This window comes from Tetrahymena thermophila (assembly GCF_000189635.1).
Source record: "Tetrahymena thermophila SB210 genomic scaffold scf_8254719, whole genome shotgun sequence".
Taxonomy (NCBI): domain Eukaryota; phylum Ciliophora; class Oligohymenophorea; order Hymenostomatida; family Tetrahymenidae; genus Tetrahymena; species Tetrahymena thermophila.
The window spans coordinates 531,623-552,198 of record NW_002476484.1 but is presented as its reverse complement, the minus strand read 5'-3'; the positions used below and the strand labels follow the sequence as shown (position 1 = coordinate 552,198).

Genomic DNA, 20,576 nt, shown 5'->3' with positions numbered 1-20,576 from the left:
AATTATTCATTTAAAAATTTCTAGATTAAATTAAATTATTATTATTTTTTTTTTGATTGTTTTGTCAACTGCGTGCTTGCTAGGGAGACTCTCTATTATTCACATTTAAAGTTAAAAATTTATTATCTGATGCAAGTTATTCTATAACGTCAGCAAAGCAAGTAAACTCAGATGGAATAAGTTATTCTATCTGAAGATCAACAACAACTCTTTTGGATTCATCATCTAATAGTTTATATAAGAGCCATGATATGTTTTATTTTTCTTGTTACTCTTAATCCATCTATTGTAGGACTTAAGTTGGGATACTCAAATTATGATGAGATTTTTATTACTTAGGAAGTGGAGATTAATTAGGTTCTTCAATTTCCATTAATGAAGACTAAGAGTTTTAAATCTTAGTCAAAGATTATTTTTATTAATAGTGTTATAAATCAATCTAACTATATTACTAAGATAAGAAATAATCATCTATTTTTTATATCATAAGTCTATAAAAGTTTTTATATTGCTGAGCTTTTACAAAACGAAGTCGAAGAACATCTTTCTTTTGTTGCCAACATTTTTTCAAAATATTAATATTTTTAATTTGATCCCATTCTTCCACATGCTGTAAATAAGCCTACTATTTTTCGAAGTTGAACAAGTTGTTTTCAACTGATATCTGTGCAAATTATTAGAAACTCATTGTTTTTTCTTATGTAATATCATCTATTAAATCAGTGTTAGAGAAAAATAATTGCATGATTGTCAGCTTATCCATTCCACCTTATATATGTCGAGTCAGCATAACAAATTCATCATAACCTTTATTTAATCAATAATAAATTTTACATTTTCTTAAAAATAGATTCATGTTATTTAAAATAAAATAATGAACTAAAATATTGAACTAAATAAATAAATAAGTAATTTTTCTATCTTGAAAATCTACTCTCTTAAAATCAAAAAATATTGTTTTTGCCTTAAGGATTTAATTTTCTTTTTAATAAAAGTAATAATTAATTTTTAGATTTCAACGAAAATAATTAATTCATTTGAATTTTTTCATCAAAATAATTTATTTGGATATAGAAAAAAATATTTTTAAATATAAAAGGAAAATTTGAGAATAAATAAAAGGATATTTTTTGAAAATAATATTTTTTACCTATAACTTAATCATTGTCTACATCACCTGCTAAATAGATTGGTCTTAAAGCTATAATATTTACCTTTTTTTCTTCTATTTTGGCTTATAAAAGACAATTTAAAGCTTAGTCTTAATCAATAACATTTTTATTTTTGAGAGATTATTCATTTGTTAAGTATTTTAACTATTCAATATCTTATTTTATTTTATTCAAAATCTTTTAAGTTACTTTATTTTCAAACTATTTAAATAGTATTTCAATGACTTTAGGGATAGAATAAATTGAAAAAGTTTAATATATTTAAGGAAGATTTTCATCTAATACTATTATGCAATTTATGTAGAAATTAAAATCATCTATATCATAATTTATCTCATGATCTATTCCAAAAAATCTTAAAAACATCTTCACTCTTTCAACTGTGTTGTGATATTACAAACTTCTTAAAAATTGTACAAGATTTTTTTCAGCTAATTTTTTAAAGCCAAACTTATTTAAGAAGAAATCATAGGCAACATTATGCAAAGGATTGCTCTTATCTTTGCTCTTAATTTACTTGATTTTATCATTGTATATCAAAGAAATGTATTTTCTAGTATTCTGTTCTGTGAATATAGGTCCTTTATTCTTTTTTGAAATTGTACTCATAATTTTATAACCAGATGTTTAGAGGAAATTGAAAGCAGCATCTTAATTAGGGGAACTTTATAAACCATATTTCTTTCTAAGTTGGTGTTTTTTAAATCTGTAGTTCTTAATTAAATCAATTAATGAAGACTTAGGTTGAACTATCTGTTTGTGTATAATGTCGTCTGATATTGTTTCAGGAGCATCATGATTTTTTTATTAAACTGATTTTTACTAATTTCCTTAAGATTTTTTATTCTTATTGATGACTAAACTAACTATTTTAGAAAAAGTTTTTTAACTTTTTTACTTTTGGGATTCTGGTCTTTCCGTTTCTAAATCAGCTTCAATAGAAATGCTATCATCTATAAGTGTACTTTACTAATTTTAGTTTTTTTGATCAAACTTACTTTCTACACTTTTTCTAGCTAGAGATGATGAACTTTATTTAACGGGAATGGATAAAGATTACCTTTTCTTTTTAGGGCTGCTTGTTTGTTTATTTTTGTTCATCCTAATTTGACTATTATTTTGCTTCATCTATGGAGAACTTTCTTCTTTTTGAGGTTTTTTAACTGTAATTTAGATGTTGCTTTATTCCTTATTCTTATTTTTTTTCGCTGAAGCAGTATTATTTTGATCTTCTTCGTGATCTTCTGTCTCAAGGATAATAGAGTTTTAAGAAGGAGTACCAGATATAGGATTTTATAAAGTAACAGAGTTTCTTTTAGAGTTGCTAATTTTTTTGCTGTTTGAGCTTATCTATTCTAAAACATTTTCATATTCCACGATCAGCTTTTCGTACAAATTATTTCTTTTTTTAAATTATTAATTAAAAATAAATAAAATTATGTTTTATTTCAAATCTTAAAAGAATATTTCGTTTTAAATAAAAATTTTTACTAAACTTTTTAATTTGATTAAAAAGACAAAACAAAAATTTAACAAAGAAAAATAAAAAATTTAATTTTTGTTATTTAGAAAATAAAAATTAAATAATTTATTTATTTAAAAATTAATTTAGTGATTAATGAGATAAAATTAATTATTTTACCCAAAGTCTATGTTTTTATTTGCTTCTTCTATTTCTACCTCCTTTTCAGCAAGATGTATCTTGGATTTGACATAATCAATTAACTAAAGCTTACATTTGTTCCAAATATTTCTAAATCTTAGATTTTCTTCATATTTAAATGCATTACTATCTTAGATGAATAATTTCAGGTCTTCTATGTTGAGATATTCGCTTTCTTTGAGCAGGTTATGATCGATAATTTTTTAGAAGACTTCAAGGACAAATCTCTATTTTGAATTTAGTATTAAATGTAAATCTGAGATATCCTCTTCAATATTAGCTTTAAGAGTATTCTCTAGGGTTTACTTATAATTAATAGGTTTAGGAGAAATTGATTACTCTTCAATTAAATCCTTTTATTCTTCTTAATAGTTATCACGATTAAAGCTTGAATACATATCTTGCTCATTTCTATCTGTGCTTGATGATTTGACGTCAATTCTATCATCTAATTAAATTTTAATTTTCAAAATATTCAAATTAATTTTTGAAATAATTAAACCTGAGATAGCTTCTATAAACATAGTAAACTTATTAGCTGATAAGGTCCTGTTCATATACTTATTCACAGGAGAATCTATTCTATCGTTGAAATCAATTTTTAATTACGATTTATCATTCGATGCGATTTAAGATTGCACTTTCTTCAAAAATAAAGAATCTTCTTTTTTTACTGTTAGATTTTAGCTTTACTTCAGGTTTTTTTAATCGGAATCCTGTAATGAATCATTTATTTTTTTCATCCATCTATTTAAAGATAAAAAAATTTAATATTTACAATATAAAGACAGACATTCTAAATTTCTACTCTAATGGTGTCTAACTCTGTTAAGATAGACAAATTTTTTATGGAGGAGCATCAGTCTAAGTTTCAAATTCAGATGTTGTGAAGTAATCTTTTGTTTCTGTTTCTTAATCGTTTCTTTGAATTAAATCTTAACCAACCTTTTTATAAGTTTTTTATTATTTTAATTTGCTTTTGTTAAAAATTCTTACTTAAATCCCGACTGAGGCTAAAACAAACTTTAAACCATCCAAGCCCTCCATTTCAATTACTTATCTCTCAGTTGATTCTATTTAATACAAACTAACTTATGATCTTTCTTGGTTATTTTGTATCATTTCAACTGAAATAAATTCTTCTTTTTAAGCTTGTTCTTCAAAATCATCTATCTCTGTTTAATTTATTTAGTATTTTTGATTTAAATCCTTTTATTCTTACTCAAATTTATTTTATAGCTCTTTGAGCTATTAATTTTCTTTCTTCATTTTGAGGATTTGTTATTCTTGTTGCTGCTATGTTTGCTAAACAACTTATTCTAGTTGTTTGACGAAATGTTCTTACATCTTTTGTTACTCCTCTTGTTACTTATTTGACATCTATTCATGAAATACTTGTAAATCTTCTAACTATTTTTTGAGTTTGCTATAATCTTACTGAAGAGTTTTATATTCTTTTCTGCCTTCCTTTAAAAATTTCTCAAGCTTATGATTCTTTTTCTTCAAATAACGAAATTCTAGGACAATCCTCTTATTTAACACATCTTTTCTATAAGCGTACTTATTCTATCCAAAATAAATTAATTTTAATTTTACTTTTCTAACTCTTCAGTTAGTTTGCTAATCAAAGGGATATAGTAATCTATTTTATTTATGCAATCTTTGTGGATGCTTTAGATCTCCTTATGAACATCTTTTTGGAACTATATTTTCTCCTCGTACTACCTAGAAAAAGCTTCTTTCATTAAAAACATTAGATTCTCCTGAACCTTTTTATAAAAAGTAAATAAATACGTTTTTTATTCAAACATAAAATTGAATTTTACTTTTTTTAGTAATTAACCTCTCTCTACTGAATGTATCGATATTTGTCTTATGATTTCTGAAATGCAAGCTTAATGAATAGCTTACAGATCCCCAAATAACTTAGAATATGTTACATCATTTTATTAATTTAGAGATTATTTAGTTAAGTTTGATTCATTATAAATTTAATTTAGCATGTCTTCGTACCACTAAGCTAAACTTACTATGTCTTTTCTTTCACTTATGTGCATCAAATCTTTATTTTATGAAGTGTGAACTACAATTTGGTCTTTATTTTAAAGAATTTAAAATAATTTGCTTTAAAAAGTTTAATTATTTTCCCTGTTATTTATTATATTATAACTCATTTTATCAAATTTTGTCTGATAATACTCCTCTTTGGGAAAATGTAATTTTTTGAATTTCCAATCCTACTAATTGACTTCTTATTGCTCTTCTTCATCTTTAATTTTAAAAAATTATTAGTTTTTTTTAAATTTAAAAAAAAATAAATTTACCAATTAAAAATGCATCACATGGAATCAGCTCTAATAATTGCAATTCTAACTTTTCTTTTATTTTTTTGATATTAGTTTCATACAGCATTTCTTTTGTTGTGTTATAACTTTTAGGAGAATTTTAGCTGCTTATAAAGTTAGTGGATTGTTACACTTTTTTAGGAGAAAGGATTATGCTTAAATTGCTCACGTTTGACTTATTGAAATCTTTAACTGTAATGTTTTTACTGTCGTTTTCAATTGAAAATTAAGAAAATTTATTGTAAACATTATTTGGCTGCTTTTATCTTTTTTGCTCCATGATCTAGGCTTTATTTGCTTTAATTAATTTTAAGAAATATTAATATTAAGTAGTAAAAATATAATTTCTACCAGATATTATAGAGCTCTCAATTTATATTTTTTTGTCTTCGAGGATACTAGTTTATATCTTAATCTAGGAAGACAATTTATTTTAAATAATATTATCACTGAGGTGCTGCTAAATTTAGCTGTTGTCACTTTAAGTTATTTTCTTTAGTTTATTTTTGCTACTGGAAAGAAAAAACTTGTCATTATTTAACTTTTAAGAAATTCCTAGACTATCAAGAGCTTTTTATAAGTTACTTTGAGATTTTAATCCATCATTTTGCTACTCATTCTAATTTATAGCCTAAAAACCTTGTGGTGTATGAGTTCGAGAATGTAAAGGAGTAAGATAAATATTATTAGGCAAGGAGCCTCTTTTGGATTAAAAATTGAAAGCATTTGATTAAAAAATATTTTGATTGTCTTCATTTAATTATTTAGATTTGCTACTTTAAGAAGATTTAGGAATAATTAAAGAGCTATTTCTTGAAACAAATTCTTGATGAGGAGCACTTTTATCATGAAGCATTCTATCTTAATATGCTATATCATTACTTGATTTTATTTAGTTAACATCATTTTATTGAAAGTTATCTCTACTTTATTAAAACTGCAAGTCTGTTTAGCTGTTAGAGATACTTTTATAATAATTCTTTATGCTACTATTCTAGCAATCTGTAGAAGAGTTAAAAGGTAAAATTTATAAATTCATGAGCGATTTTATATTTGAATCTGTACTTAGATGAGTAGGAGATAGCTATTTAGATTGCAATGTATGAATTATTTAACTACTTTTCACATTTTGCTCCTAATTATTCTTAACACCATCTTAGAAATTTTTTAAATATATTTGCTAATGTGAAGATTATTAAGCTAGATTTGCAGGTTGATACATGGTTTTTAGAAACTGCTTGCTGTTTTCATGGTATGTTTAATTGTTATTCACTAATTTTCCACCATTAATTTGTTATCTCAAAGACCTTTAGTGCTTGAAATAATTTTTTTCTCTCTAAATATATTCTTCTAATTCTTTGTCATCTTTTTTCATCTCTTATTTTTCTAAATTGACTGCCTACTTGTTTGGTTGCTTTATAATTTTTAGATTAATATTTCAGAAAAATTAAATTTTGACGAGTAAGTGTGCATAAATAAAATGAAAATTTGCGTAAAGCAACCAGCTAGTAAGTAAGAACAAATTTTACATGAAAAATAAATAAATGTAATAAATAAATATTATGAAGGTTACAACATAAAAGATAAATAAATTGTAATAACATGATACATTATAACTAACTAATTAACAAAAAAAGCAATCTATTAAAAGAAAACTCTTTGTTTTCCATATGATAAAATTTAATCAGATATTTTTTTATTAATATGAGGTGATGATTTGATTGTTTACAAAATTAATAATTGATTTAAGCTAAGTATCTTGATTTCATTTCCATAAATAATATTTTATAAGTTATAAACCAGCTAATTTGTATCTTCACATCACATTAGACAAAACAAGATTTTTCTAAACATAAAAGCGATTCATTTAAACTTAGTCCCTGTTGCTAAGAGCTTCTCTTCTGATTCCTAAAAGCAAATAATAATTAGACAGTCAAATAGTACAAAATAAATTACTTTCATTTCTCTTTGCAGTTCTTCGATTTTTGTTTCTGCCTCATCTTTTATTTGGTAGCAAAGATAACACTATAAGGGAAACAATATCAATTAATTTGTAAGCTCAAAATATAAAATGGTAATTAATTTACTGTCTATTTTTAAAGTCATAAATAATTTCACTAGGACGATAAAAATGCTTTAATTAAATTTACCATCTGAATTAATTTAATAATAAATATAATCAATTTTTTGAGTGAAATCTTTGTAATAATTTCATACGACGCCCTACGTTTTAAAAAACATTATAAAATAAAAATTAATCTAAAATCTAACTAATTACAGCCTAAAGAGTGCATTTATCCAAAAATAAAATTTGACTTAAAGTTTCATCACATTAATATTACGTTATGCTTAATAAAGTAAAAAAAAATATTTGAATTAAAATATTTTATTGGTATTTTTACACTCTATTTTAAGAAAATTGCAAGCTTAATTATATTTTTTATAGATTTATTTTACTTTCTTTTATTAAAAATAATCATTCTAAATTTTTTATTGAAATCCTAGTCTAATTACATCCTGCGACTATTGTTTAAGAAACAATAAAAATAAAAATTAACTTCAGAAAAAATATTTACATACCCACTTTAAAATAAAGATTAATATCAATTCTTATGTATTGTTCATAATAGTTAATTACTCCCTTTTTTAATTGTAAAGATTTAAATGATAGTTTTATTAGAAAATATTTTACTGCCTATTTTAAAATAAACACTTGATTTTATGACATTTATCTTTTAAATTACTCCATAATTATCAATCTATATTTTAATTAGGATTTTTAAGACCAGAAAATATGAAATGAATAAAAAATATTTACCATCTTTTTAAAAATTAATTAAGAGCTTTTTATATATTTTCTTAAATGAATTAATCAAATTACATCTTCCTATTTTACAAAATATTAAATTTGCTTTTAAAATTTTTCTTAAAACACTTACCCACTAAATTATTTATTTATAGATCTTTAATAATTTTTCTTTTTTTTTTTAAGAATATCTTACTGACTATTTTTAGCAGAAAAAAAAAATTATTTAATTATATTGAGAAAATAAATAATAATAAGTTTTTTATCAAAAAAGAAACAATAATAATAAAGAAACTGATTACTTTCCACTATAAAAAAGAATAAATAAATTGTCATCTGCTTTAGCAATTGGTTAAATTAATTTACATACTTTTTCAATTTTTTGAAAATAAGCTATTTATTTTTCAACTTAAAAATTAATTTTACAAACTTTGAGTTCATCTATTTATTTTTATTAATAATAAATAAATCATATTTTTCATATTAAATAAATAATTTTACATGATTTCCCTTTGAATTGGCTTACTCTATTGCTAAATCTTTTGTTTTCTTATTAAAATAAAATCTTTTCAATTATTCAAAATCTTAATTGCATTCATTACTAAAATCTTTTCAAAAATTCTTTGTTTTAAATTTTTTATTGCCATCCATGTCTAATAAAATAATTTTTAATTAGGAATTTCTTATTTTGAAATTAATATTACGAAATCAACTAATTCTTGCTAATCTTCTTTACTTCTTCCTATTTCTGTTTTGATCCTGTCGAATTCAGTAATATTAGCTTTTTTATCTGAAAGTACAGAATAAATTAAAGATTTGATTCTACTTATTTGTAAATTAACAATTTTGATACTTCTAATTCTCTACTCTTGATAATTATCAGCTATGGTTGTTGAATAAGAGTGTTGATAGAGTTAATCAAATTTAATTTAAACATCAAATCTATTGAGAGCGTCCGAATACACATTTGCATATATCTCAGCCTATTTTTACAAATCTTAAATTGAATTAATAATAGATTAAATGTTTATTTATAAATTATTATTCTTAATTGTAACTATTTTAGATAACTTTTTTAAGCTATTTTAAAGAGTGAAGGAATCTAGATCCTTAGATGCTATTTTTTCTATTATTTCTATTGCTTATGTTTTTTATTATGTAAAATCCTCTCTTAATTCGTGATAAATGTCCAGATTATTTAATAATTATTTAGCTATGTCATAACACTGTTATCCTTTTCTTTAAAATTGTTTTGCCAAATTTTTATATAAATTATCTATTTTAAAAATTTATTCAGCCTAGTCTTCAGCTATTGCCTATGATTTGAGCTTCAAATTATCTTCATTTTTTAAAAATTACAATAACTCTATAATAAATGGTTTAATTAATTTAGAATTATGGTAAGGTTTCCTGTGAAGGTTTTTCTATACACAAAAAGAGCACATTGGCTCAAACGTACAATCTTCACACCTTTCATCAATACACATCGTATCCTAAAAATCGTGGTAATCACCCTTAAAACATTTAGGAAATCTCTATTCCCTGATTTTCCTATCTAAAATTGATTCTTTGTCCATATTTTGATTTTAATAAATTTTGTCTTTCTAAGAATGTTATGTTAATTAATCCAATCAAAATCTTTTTCTGATGGTTTTTGAATTTAACAATATTATTCTTTTTTTCTTTTGCGGCATTATTTCCTTTATTAAAAATTAACTTATTCAAAATTTGAAATTAATCCTCACCATCAATTAAATCTTTTTATAAAATAAACACAGATAATTTCTTAGCTTTAAAATAATATTAACAAATTATAGTTATTAAATTTAATAAAAGAAATCCAATTATTTTTAGAATTAAAATAATATTATCAAATTAAAATTTTAAGCAAAATTTTTGATTGAAAAACGCAATTAATTAATTAATTATTCTTAGCTTTAAAATAATATTAATAAATGTCTAAAGATATAGTTAAAAATTTAATAAAATAAATCCAATTATTTTTAGAATTAAAATAATATTAAAATTAAAGTTTAAGCTAAATATTTTGATCGAAGAACACAATTAATTATTCTTGATAAAAAATATAGTTAAAAAATTGAATAAAATAAATGCAATTATTTTTAGAATTAAAATAATATTCCAAAATTAAAATTTTAAGCTAAATATTTTGATTGAAGAACACAATTAATTATTCTTGATAAAAAATAAAATAAATGCAATTATTTTTAGAATTAAAAAAATATTCCAAAATTAAAATTTTAAGCTAAATTTTTAGATTGAAGAAAAAACTTTAAATCGTTTTAAAGACAAACATTTATAAATAAAATAGTTTGATTTCATTTTTTAATTTATTTTATTTAATTTTAAGTTTTCATTATTCCTAGTCTTCATCATCATCACCAACATTTAAATCTATTAGGTAATTCAAGACCTCCACATATTGAGGGGCATCATCACATAATTTTTAAAGAGCTTCTTTTATTTCTTGGTTTTTATCACGTAATTCTTCATATTTACTATAAATAATAATTGAATTAATAAAATGGTTATTTATTCTCTATAAATGAATTACGTCATCAATGTAGCTTCAGGGACAGAAAGTCTTGCCTTACCAGCAACTAAATCTTCTAATTTTTTAGCTTTATTTTGCATACAGCTAATACTTAATATATTTGTGCTTCTCTCGAGCTTGTGTTTTGTGAGTTCAATATTTTTATTATAGCAATCAGACTCTAATTTCTGTAAATTATCATTGTTTCCTTCAATTTATGCGTTGAGCTTTTAATTAGTTTTAAATAATATATTTAGAAAAAAAACAATAAATAATTTGTTCTAATTATATAATTTTATAAGCATTCAGACACAAATTAGCAAAAATAGTTAGTAAAAATTACATCGTCTAATTCGATTTTTTTATTCTTAATAGCTTTTTCCATTTGTTCAGCATTTCTGGTAGTTTGATTGAGTGTAGTTTTTAGTTGGGCAATCTTTTTAGTAATTTAAGCAGAGTTATCAGAGGCTGCACTGATTGAAGAAGATTTTTAACTCATAGAGTTGGAATTGCTAAAGGTCTTATCTTTATTCATGTATTTTAATTAAATAGTTTCTCTCTTATAAACAGCTCTCTCCATTTCTGCAATGATTGCTTCTTATTTCTTTCTTAAATCATCCAATCTGAGTTCCATACGATGGATTTCTCTTTTAAGTTCTTGAATTTCAGTCTAACCTACTGTGGGATCTAAAGCATCTTGCATTTCTTTTTCTAATTAAATTTTTCTCTCCCAAAGTAAAATTTGTCTTTCTGATTCAACAATTTCAGCAAGTAAGTCAGCCTTAATAAAAAAACAAAAAAATATTTATCTATCTTGAATCATAAATTGTTATGAAATTACCTTTTCTTCTTTTAAACGATCTATTTCTACTTCTAATTTAACAGATTCTTTTTCTAATTCTTTTAGCTTTTCAACAAACTCAGATTTAATGTTGAAATTTTCGTTATCTAACTTTTGTTGCTTTTCTTTATTTCTGTAAATTGCATCATTGAGTTTGTTCATTTCATTTCTTAGATTTTTGAGAGCATTTTAAATTTCACGAATATCTTTTTCATAGATTCTATAATTATTGTTAAGACGTAATTTCTTCTATTCTAAGATTGTTTATTTAGTTTTAAGTTGAGAAACATCTTCTTCAATTTTATTTAATCTGTTGTTCTAGGTAACGAGCAAAGTTTGCTTCTTTATCCACTCTCTTTGCATCAAATCATTTTCTTTACCCAGTTCTTATGTCTTTCTAATCAAATTATTTCTCTTAGCTTCAAGAGGTCCTCTGCTCATATCACTTTGGACGCTGCTTAACTTATCATGTTCTCTATTTAATCTTCCTACTTCGTGTTACTTTTTTTCATTTAAATCATGACCTTGTCTAATTTGTACTTCGTAAGTAGCCACAGTAATTTCTTTTTCTTCTCTTTCTTTGATGACCTATCATAGTAAAAACAACCAAATAAATTATAATTTATCTGATAATTAATAGAAAATAATAATGAAATTAATTACTTCTCTTCTTTTATTTTCAAGTACTTCAATTTGAGAAAGAGTATTAAGTTGATCGATCTTAACTCTTGCAATTTCATTAAGCAAGTTTTCTAATTCAACAGATTTATCTTCAATTTCAATTGATATTTGATTGGCTTATTTATTTAAGTTGGTGGCAGTCTTTTCGATTGTTGTGTGTTCAGACTTTTGATGCACCAAATCTTCCCATAACTTTTTAGTTTCTGTGTGAAGTTTCATAATATTAGTTTCAATTAAATTCATTTAATCTTCTATATTTCTCTTATCGATCTCAGCTCTTCCTGCTTCAGTTTCTGTTTAACGTAGAGATTATGTAAGCAGGTTAATTTAGGCTTCAAGTTTGCTTTTTTCTTCTTGCAATTCATTGTATTTCTTCTATAGGTAATCCTTTTCATAGTCGAATTTCTTATTCTTGCCTATTGATATAAAAATAAAAATTTAAATTCAAATAAATAAATAAATTTTAGTGAATGATAGAAATAAGAATTTATCAAGATTTTTTTAAAACTGCCACGAGTTGATTGATGAATATTTTCATTTGAAAATAAGCAAACAAACAAAAAAAATGAATGAATTACCTTCTAAACTTTCTTGAATTTCAGTTTCCTTCCTGATTTCTGCATTTACACCATTTAATTCAGTTCCAATTTGAAGGTTAAGTTCTTGTTATCCCCTTTATTTGTTAATAGAAAAATATTAATAGCATTTGAATCAAGCAAACTTAAAAAATTCATATTAGTTTTTGATTAAACATTTTTAATCAAGATTTTAAAAGAATTTTACTTGAGAGCTTCTTTAATGGCTTGCAAGGCGTTGTCCATTCTTTACATAGTCATAAGAGACTTTTACCATCTCTCTAATAAATTCTTCTTAGAAGCAATAATTTTTTGCATTTCCAAATGAGCTTCTTTGAGAATTTATTTTGCCTATTCTGTTTCTTCCTTTTAGGAAATTAATTAAGCAGTTAAGATAGTCTTTTGTTCAGTCTAACGTTTAATTTCTTCATTCATTGTATCAATTAATAAATCTTGTTTCTTTTTTTATGCTTCAAGATTAACTACATTTTCTTCAGCTCTATAAGTGTTAGTCTTAGTATTTATAATTTAACCCTTCATTTATTGATTAAATTCATTTATTTAATAAAGAGTTCTAGTTAATTTAGAAAGCTCATCTTAAGCTTTCAAATATTTTTTTCTTAACTCCTCCAACTCCTTTTTCTTAGCGTCATACACTTCGCTCTCTGTTTTTAATTTTTATTCAGCTTCAATTCTTTTTAATAAATAAGTTATGATTACTCAATTTGCAACATTTAAAATTAATTTTTTTTGAATTTAAATATTTTAAAATTCAACAACTTTAATGATCATATTTAAATTCCCATTTTAATTCTTAATAATCTTTAACTGAAATCAACAAATAAATTTTAGTTGATTTTAAATGCTCTAAATACCTTAATTTTTAAACCCAATTATAATTTTCATGAGCTTATTCAAAATTCATTTGATTTTCTGCTAATTGTTGTTGGACTGAATATAAACGAACACCAATATCTTCTTTAGTTTTTTCAAGTTTTTTCAAATTTGCATCTATTTCAATAAGCTTCTGATCAACCCTTTCATGTTCGTCAGTCAATTATTTCGTCAAATCAATTTAAAGTTTAGCAAGAAGAGGCTTTCATAATTATTAAAGAATTAATTTAATATTAAGAATGTTTGTTTTTCAAGCATAATAAATCGAAATATTAATATTTAAATGAAAGAATATTAGGATAATATTCTTCATACATGATCTGCAGGTAAATATGCCATATCATCTTCTAAATTGTTATCTTCTGGTCCCTATTAATTACTCATTTTTATGTTTTAGAAACTTAATAAATAATGCTTGCTTGCCTAAGTAATAATATATTTAATTTATTTGATTAACAAAAAATAAGTTGTTTTTTATTAATTTGTTTCTTATTTTCATATGAGCAATTTAAAATAATCAATTAATTTATCAATCAATCAATGAGTCTCATACTGAAATGTATTACAACATATCATCCAATTCCATTAGATCCTTTATTCAGTAGATCAAAAATTATAATAACTTGATCATTATATTTCTCTCATTCATAATTTATTGACTCCACTGTTACTTTATTTTTACCACTCAAACAAATCCTTATTCAAATTGATAAATTTATTTTATTTAATTTTTAATAATTAATCAATTATTCATTTTAAAACAGCCATTTTTAATCAAAGCAAGCCATAAATAAAAAATAAATACTTATGTATAGCCTTAATGAAGAATTATCAAATAAGCAGTAAATTAATTTTTGAAAATAGGGCTAGGATTTGAAAATTTAAAATTATCATTTTCAAAAAAAATACTTTTAAAAATAATTTAAACTCTTCAATGTTAAATAAAAAACGTTATTTAAAATAAATTAATATTTAATTATAATAAATTTAAATACAAAAATATCAATTTTATATGTTTTTTATAATTTATATATTACAATTTTTAATTATTCAACAATTTATCTCATTAAAAAAAACTATTTGTAAAAAACATAATTAATTAAATAATAAAAAATTAAAATAAAAAATAAAGCTTAAAAAATTAAAATTTATGGTAAATATTTAAAAATACTTTTGTATTTTTAATACAAATACTAATTAAATAATAAAAATTTATTGCTTTTGATTTTATTTAGAATGATAAAACGTTTTTTAGATAAACTACTTAGTTATTTATGATTATTTTTAAAATATAAAATTATCAATAATTTAGTTCATTTTAAAAAAATAATCATAATTTTATTTATTTAAATTTTTTTTATTAATTAAAACTTGTAGATTAAATTTAAAATTGAAAAACAACCTAATAAAATTTATATTTTTTTATAATCAATCCAACCAAACATGATTTTATAATTAAAACAAATTTTTAATTATACAAAAACTAAAGTTTAAATTATTAAATAAATATTTATCAGATTTTTCAAAATTTAATTAATCTTCTTTTTTACTAAAATGATATTTGAATTAAATATTAAATTTAGTGCTAAATTTTTTAAATTGTTTTTATTTTATAGATATTATTAATTAATATTTTATTAATAAAAGTAAGTGCTTTTCTATTTAAGGATGACCATCAAAATTATATTGATTTTTATTTTATTTTTGAATGCTAATATCCATTTAAACTGAAAAACTATTTATTTTAAAGGAATTTAGAAATATAAATTAATATTTTTTTGGTTTGTAAAAATTGAGTTTGGTGTGGTTTTAACACGACTATTTATGGTAAAATTAGTTGATAAGTATCAAATAATTTAATAATTATTTAATTTTAATGGTAAATTGTTTAACGATAAGTTATAAACTATTATGAATATTGAATGATTGATAAATTTTTCCTTTTTACTAATCAAGATTGTTAAAATTTTTAGTTTTTAAAAGATATAAAAAATATTAATAGAAAACAATATTTGTAAAAATATTTAATATTTATTAGGAACTGAAATTAAGATTAGATGAGCTCAAAATAAATGCAGACAATTTTAGATTTATAGAGATAACTTTAATAGTACAAGTATCCTTCGTGCTCGCGTCATGTTGAAAAAGATTATTTAAATATGATATGCATGGACAAAAGATGTGATGAAGACTGTATTCTTGATCCATTTTGTTCTATTTGCACTGATAGAAATAATCATAGAAAAGCATATCACGTATAGCATAACTTAAAGAATATCTTAAAAGATGTTTTAGATTAGACTTAAGAAGTTTAAGTCATTACAGAAGCAGACAGCTCATATGTTAACATGCCATAAACAGAGTTTGAGGTTATTTTGTAATAGTTAGGAAAAGAGTTTTAGGTAATATTTTTCAAAGCAAAGCCAATACATTTTAGTAGAATCGTCAAAAATGCATTTTAAATTAATTAAAAACTCATAAAATGTTTTTTGTTATAAAATTTTATGCTTTATCAATTAGATATTCGGATAGGAATGTTTCAAAGTTGCTGAAACTCTCTTCAGAACAATTGAAAAGTATAGATTGTCTAAGATTATTAAATGTCCTGAAAAGCCATCTGTATAAAAAATTATAGCAGAAATATTAGAAAAAGGGGATGAAGGAACACTTAGAAGAAATTTAAAAAAACTATTAAGATATGGTGAAGTCTAAAACGAATAATTAATTCTAAATCCCTCTAATTAAACAGTTTTTAAAGACTAGATTGAAAAAAATGCTAAAACATATATTAAAATGATAGAGCAAGGTTTGGAATAGCTTGGATAAATTAGGTTTGACCTATTTGTAAGAGGCATTAGAACTGATTTTGATGAAATCTAGTTAATTAAAAATTCCCCATTGAAAGACCCTAGTTCAGCTAGTCCTTCTAAACTAAGAGAAACCCCAAGTAAGCTCAATAAATTAATAAAAAGCATATGAATTAATAACATAACTTAAATGAAAACAAGCTTTTTTTTAACAGAAAAAAAACAAATAAAAAAATGAATGAACAATTAACATAAATTTAATTAATAAAAATAAATAGTTGATCCTGCAATTTCAAAGTACTTTAAATCAACTGCTGAATCTCCTCGTATGAAATTAATTTAAGATAAAAATTATTCTAAATACATAATTTAAAAGGCGATCATGAAGCTATTTTAGATCAGAGAATTAAGTAAGCTGCTAAGACAGCTGAACAGGAAAAAGCTTTAAATGCCACTATGGTATATTTACTTTTCTCAAGAGATAAATGAATTAAAAATAAACTTACTCAATTATAAAAGAATGCAATGACAATTAAAGAAGAAGTTAGATCTATATAAAAGGAGATAGAAGTAATAAAATGCATTAATTCAATTGAAAGGTATTCTATTTTTATTTATAATTTTATAGAATGTAAGACAAATAGCAGTAGATTAGGCTAACTAATAATCAGGACATGTAACTCTTAATTTAAAAATAAAATTCAATTTTTTATTTAAAACAACAACAAAATAATAATTAGGCAAGCTAAGTAATTTTTAATATTTAAAACATACTACTTTTATTTACTCCGAATTTACATCATTTACTCACTTGACAATAAACAAACAGAAAGTAATAAATAGAATATTTAATTGCAAGATTAATATTAATAAACTTTTAAAAATAATTAGTATGTAAGCTTTTATTTTTTCTAAATTCATATAATAAATACTTATTTTTGCTGTCTGCTTATTTAAGTGGAATTCATGGGAAGAAGTAAATAAATTGTTTTAATTAAAAAATTAATTAACTTACTATTATATATAAATCTAGTTGTCGACCAACAACCATCAAACAGTAAAATTAAGCATATTAGATAGATTAGATATTTATATTTTTATTTCTAATAAAAATAAAAAAGTGGGTAAGAGCTTTTTTTTCTTTCAAATGCATAGATAATAATTTATTTTCATTAAAACAATAGGGACTTGACGTAATTTTATTAGATTTTTGGAGGTTTCAAATAATCTGATTTTGGTTTTTAAAATAGGGAGTAAAATTGTTTCTCTTTGTAAAAATATAAATTAAAAAACTTATTAAATAAATAGAAACATGTAAGTTTAAGCATATTGAAGATATTTATCAAATATTAAATAAATCAATATTTTTCTAGGCAGTAAATTATATTTTAATCTCCAAAAAAAATATTTATTTTATTATTTTGATAATAAAGACTCATGTAAATATTCTAAATTGAAATGTTCAAAATTTTAATATTAACTTATTCTATAAAAATGTTAATAAATAGCCAGTAATTAAATAGCATTTATTTTTTTATTTCAAATTATAAATTTTGTTTATAAATAAACTAGGACGTAAGCTTTGAATTATTTGTTGAAGATTAATTTAATTGTTTTTATACAAAATCATACAGTCAAAGACAGTAAAATATTTAAATAAAAACCATCTTTTTTTAATATATTTTTAGTGGGTAAATAAATAATTTAGTATTAAGCTTAAATAAATTAATTTTTGGTGAAAAAAGTGTTTCAAGTGCTATCCAATTTATTATGAAGCTAACAAAGACGTAGATAGACTTAAAAAGAAAATATATGTAAATTTCTATGAATTATTCATATTTTAATAAGATTAATTTATAAAATAGGAGTTAAAGTAAAGATATAATTAAGAAAAAAACCAATGAAGCAACAATAATGATGAGCATAAAGAATATTTAAAGCTACCGATTAACTATATACATATATTTATATAGAGATTTAATAAATTTATAATAATACTTATTTACTTGTTTATCTATCTGTATTCCATTTATTAATTTATAAACGTAAAAAATTAATTTAATTTCACCAGATTGCATTACTTTCTATAAATAGTAAAAATTATTTTCATTAACTATCAACTCTCTATCCCATGTTAAATCTAGCTTATATTTCTTATCCATCTGTCTTTTTAAGAACACCTTGACCATTAAACTTTCCTTAGTGGAAAGGTCCTTCCCAAATTCTGTAACCAGATTTAGGATATCTAAATATAAATACACCATCACCCTCAAATAGCCCATCCTAAAAGTTACCTTAGTATTTACCTTCTAGTGTCCAGCACTCTCCACTTACAATTTTTCCATCTATAAATTCTCCTTCATAGGCTAAAACTCCTCCTTGATTAGTGCTGTCTCTCAAGTAAATAAGAGAACCAGAGGCATTAGATAATTATTCATCTTTGAACTCTCCAATGAAAATATATCTAAATATTGATTAATTTTATATTATATAAATTAAAGTAAGTAATATTTACCTTTAAACTGTATTGTAAAGAATACCGTGAGAAATAGCATCATTTTCCCAATTTCCCCATGTATGGATACCGTTTGGTTGCATACTTAGGCCATATCCATACTTTCTTGTTTAGACAAAATGACCGTTAAAGACTCCTACAACTTAACCTAAACCAGTCATATGCTTTTTTAGCTCCCCTGAAGTTGGATCATTATACCACTCAACCCAGCCTTTGAATTCAAATGCATTATTCATAATTGTTCCTTAATAGTATTTAAGAGGACGAGGGAAGTACTTGTCGCTTTTCATTTCAATAATAGATTTGAGGGTAGGGCGAATAGCTTCATTTAAGAAAAGCATGTCATTTAAAAGAGAAATCAATTGAGCTGAGTATACCTAACCTGCGTGTTAGAGATAAAATTATATTGATTAAGTAGAGATTTTGCTTTTGAATTCGTTATGGAATGTGACTAAATCTTATGTTCCAATCATATACAATACGAGCATGCCCACTTTAAACAAAAGAGCTCTTTCTGTGCAGTTTGCATCTCTGCTTAAAGGCTTTATGCTATGAAAATTATCTGTTGGAAGACTAAAATCTAAAGCTTTTTCTTTGCCTGCAATCGTTAAGCTGCAATTACCTTTTATAACATTATTATTACAAACAAATTGAATTAAAGTATTAAATTAAAGATTTTTTTGATGATTTTTTAAAATTTTAAATAAATAATTTTGGATAAAATGATTAATTAATTTACCTATTATAAATTTCTGATATTGAGAGCGTGATACAAAGATATTGTAGGGATTTAGTGTGAGATATTCCATATGATTAAGACAAGAGAGATAAAAGCTATCAAGACATGTATATATCAATTCATAAACTTCTTCTTCTTAAATACCATCTCCAGATCTCTATTCTTAGATGTAGCTTTCAAAATTACTAGCAACTTCATTATAATCATACAAAACATATAAATCCTTCTCTCCTCCTTTTCTCTCTTGCATTGAAAAGCCAATAATCTTCTACAGGTGAGAATTGTAACTGGAAGCTGCTGCTTCAGTTATTCTTTCAATTTTAAGCTATTTTGATTTTTTTAAAATAAAATTCGTAAAAAATCCTACTTTTTAGATTATCGATTTAATCAAAATATTGTAAGATATAATAGTATTGAATGATGTTTAAACTTTAAATTTGTTGCCATTTTACCTTGTAAACTTCTGGGGCTAATGACTAATAATGTTGCATGATTATCTTATAAGAGGATTTTGGTTCAACTAAAACATAATTTGTTGAAGTTAATTCGAGTACCCAATCAAAACCAACACCTAAAACTCCTTAATTTTCATATTTCGATCTTATGGTCTCATAAGGAATCATAAAATCATTTGCTTTTAAAACTGCTGATGCTGACATTTTTTGTTAATATTACTTATCTAATGAAAAGCTTAAAGTTTTCTTTTTGAATTTATTACTATCAATTTATTTTTTTACCGAATTTGTGGATATTGATCAATTAAATAATTACTTTAATATTAATTTGCATTATTAAATCCCATTCAAAATATTTATTTTAGATAAAGAAGATATTCGCATTTAATGAGTGAAATTCACATACGATCGCAAAAAATTTAAGCCTACAAAAAAACAAAATAAATATTTTATCAACCATTATTTTATTGATATAATTTAATGGTTAATTTAATTATTATTATTATTAACATTATAATATTGAAAAGTA

At 23.0% G+C, this 20,576-nt stretch overlaps 5 protein-coding genes across 5 annotated transcripts; 1 reads left to right on the top strand and 4 right to left on the bottom strand. All coding sequences in view use genetic code 6, as the record gives it.

Moving 5' to 3' along the window:
* Nucleotides 1-64: 64 nt before the first annotated feature.
* On the bottom strand, nucleotides 65-6,606 carry TTHERM_00391380 (hypothetical protein; the record flags this gene model as incomplete). The annotated part of the gene is made up of 10 exons (XM_001011813.2): nucleotides 5,532-6,606; nucleotides 5,160-5,477; nucleotides 4,662-5,104; nucleotides 4,432-4,604; nucleotides 3,832-4,384; nucleotides 3,644-3,780; nucleotides 3,338-3,582; nucleotides 2,815-3,283; nucleotides 1,151-2,574; nucleotides 65-807 (listed from the first exon to the last, which is right to left on the bottom strand). The coding sequence occupies exons 1-10, from the start codon at nucleotides 6,553-6,555 to the stop codon at nucleotides 65-67; spliced, it is 5,529 nt and encodes a 1,842-aa protein (XP_001011813.2). The 5' UTR covers nucleotides 6,556-6,606.
* A 1,328-nt stretch (nucleotides 6,607-7,934) lies between these two features.
* TTHERM_00391390 (hypothetical protein) lies at nucleotides 7,935-9,563 on the bottom strand (the record flags this gene model as incomplete). The annotated part of the gene is made up of 9 exons (XM_001011814.2): nucleotides 7,935-7,939; nucleotides 7,999-8,067; nucleotides 8,120-8,185; nucleotides 8,289-8,355; nucleotides 8,413-8,427; nucleotides 8,488-8,535; nucleotides 8,589-8,639; nucleotides 8,691-8,776; nucleotides 8,840-9,563. 9 exons carry the CDS (start codon nucleotides 9,561-9,563, stop codon nucleotides 7,935-7,937), a joined length of 1,131 nt encoding a protein of 376 aa, XP_001011814.2.
* Nucleotides 9,564-10,360: 797 nt separating this feature from the next.
* On the bottom strand, nucleotides 10,361-13,915 carry TTHERM_00391400 (coiled-coil protein, putative; the record flags this gene model as incomplete). Its single annotated transcript, XM_001011815.1, has 9 exons — nucleotides 10,361-10,505; nucleotides 10,562-10,767; nucleotides 10,884-11,321; nucleotides 11,382-11,969; nucleotides 12,045-12,478; nucleotides 12,641-12,735; nucleotides 12,846-13,331; nucleotides 13,513-13,733; nucleotides 13,847-13,915. The coding sequence occupies 9 exons, from the start codon at nucleotides 13,913-13,915 to the stop codon at nucleotides 10,361-10,363; spliced, it is 2,682 nt and encodes an 893-aa protein (XP_001011815.1).
* Nucleotides 13,916-15,588: 1,673 nt separating this feature from the next.
* TTHERM_00391420 (hypothetical protein) lies at nucleotides 15,589-17,153 on the top strand (the record flags this gene model as incomplete). Its single annotated transcript, XM_001011817.4, has 7 exons — nucleotides 15,589-15,933; nucleotides 16,052-16,478; nucleotides 16,617-16,664; nucleotides 16,715-16,797; nucleotides 16,858-16,908; nucleotides 16,967-17,014; nucleotides 17,079-17,153. 7 exons carry the CDS (start codon nucleotides 15,589-15,591, stop codon nucleotides 17,151-17,153), a joined length of 1,077 nt encoding a protein of 358 aa, XP_001011817.4.
* Nucleotides 17,154-18,444: 1,291 nt separating this feature from the next.
* TTHERM_00391430 (MORN motif protein) lies at nucleotides 18,445-20,251 on the bottom strand (the record flags this gene model as incomplete). Its single annotated transcript, XM_001011818.1, has 4 exons — nucleotides 18,445-18,802; nucleotides 18,854-19,475; nucleotides 19,593-19,917; nucleotides 20,045-20,251. 4 exons carry the CDS (start codon nucleotides 20,249-20,251, stop codon nucleotides 18,445-18,447), a joined length of 1,512 nt encoding a protein of 503 aa, XP_001011818.1.
* Nucleotides 20,252-20,576: the final 325 nt, after the last annotated feature.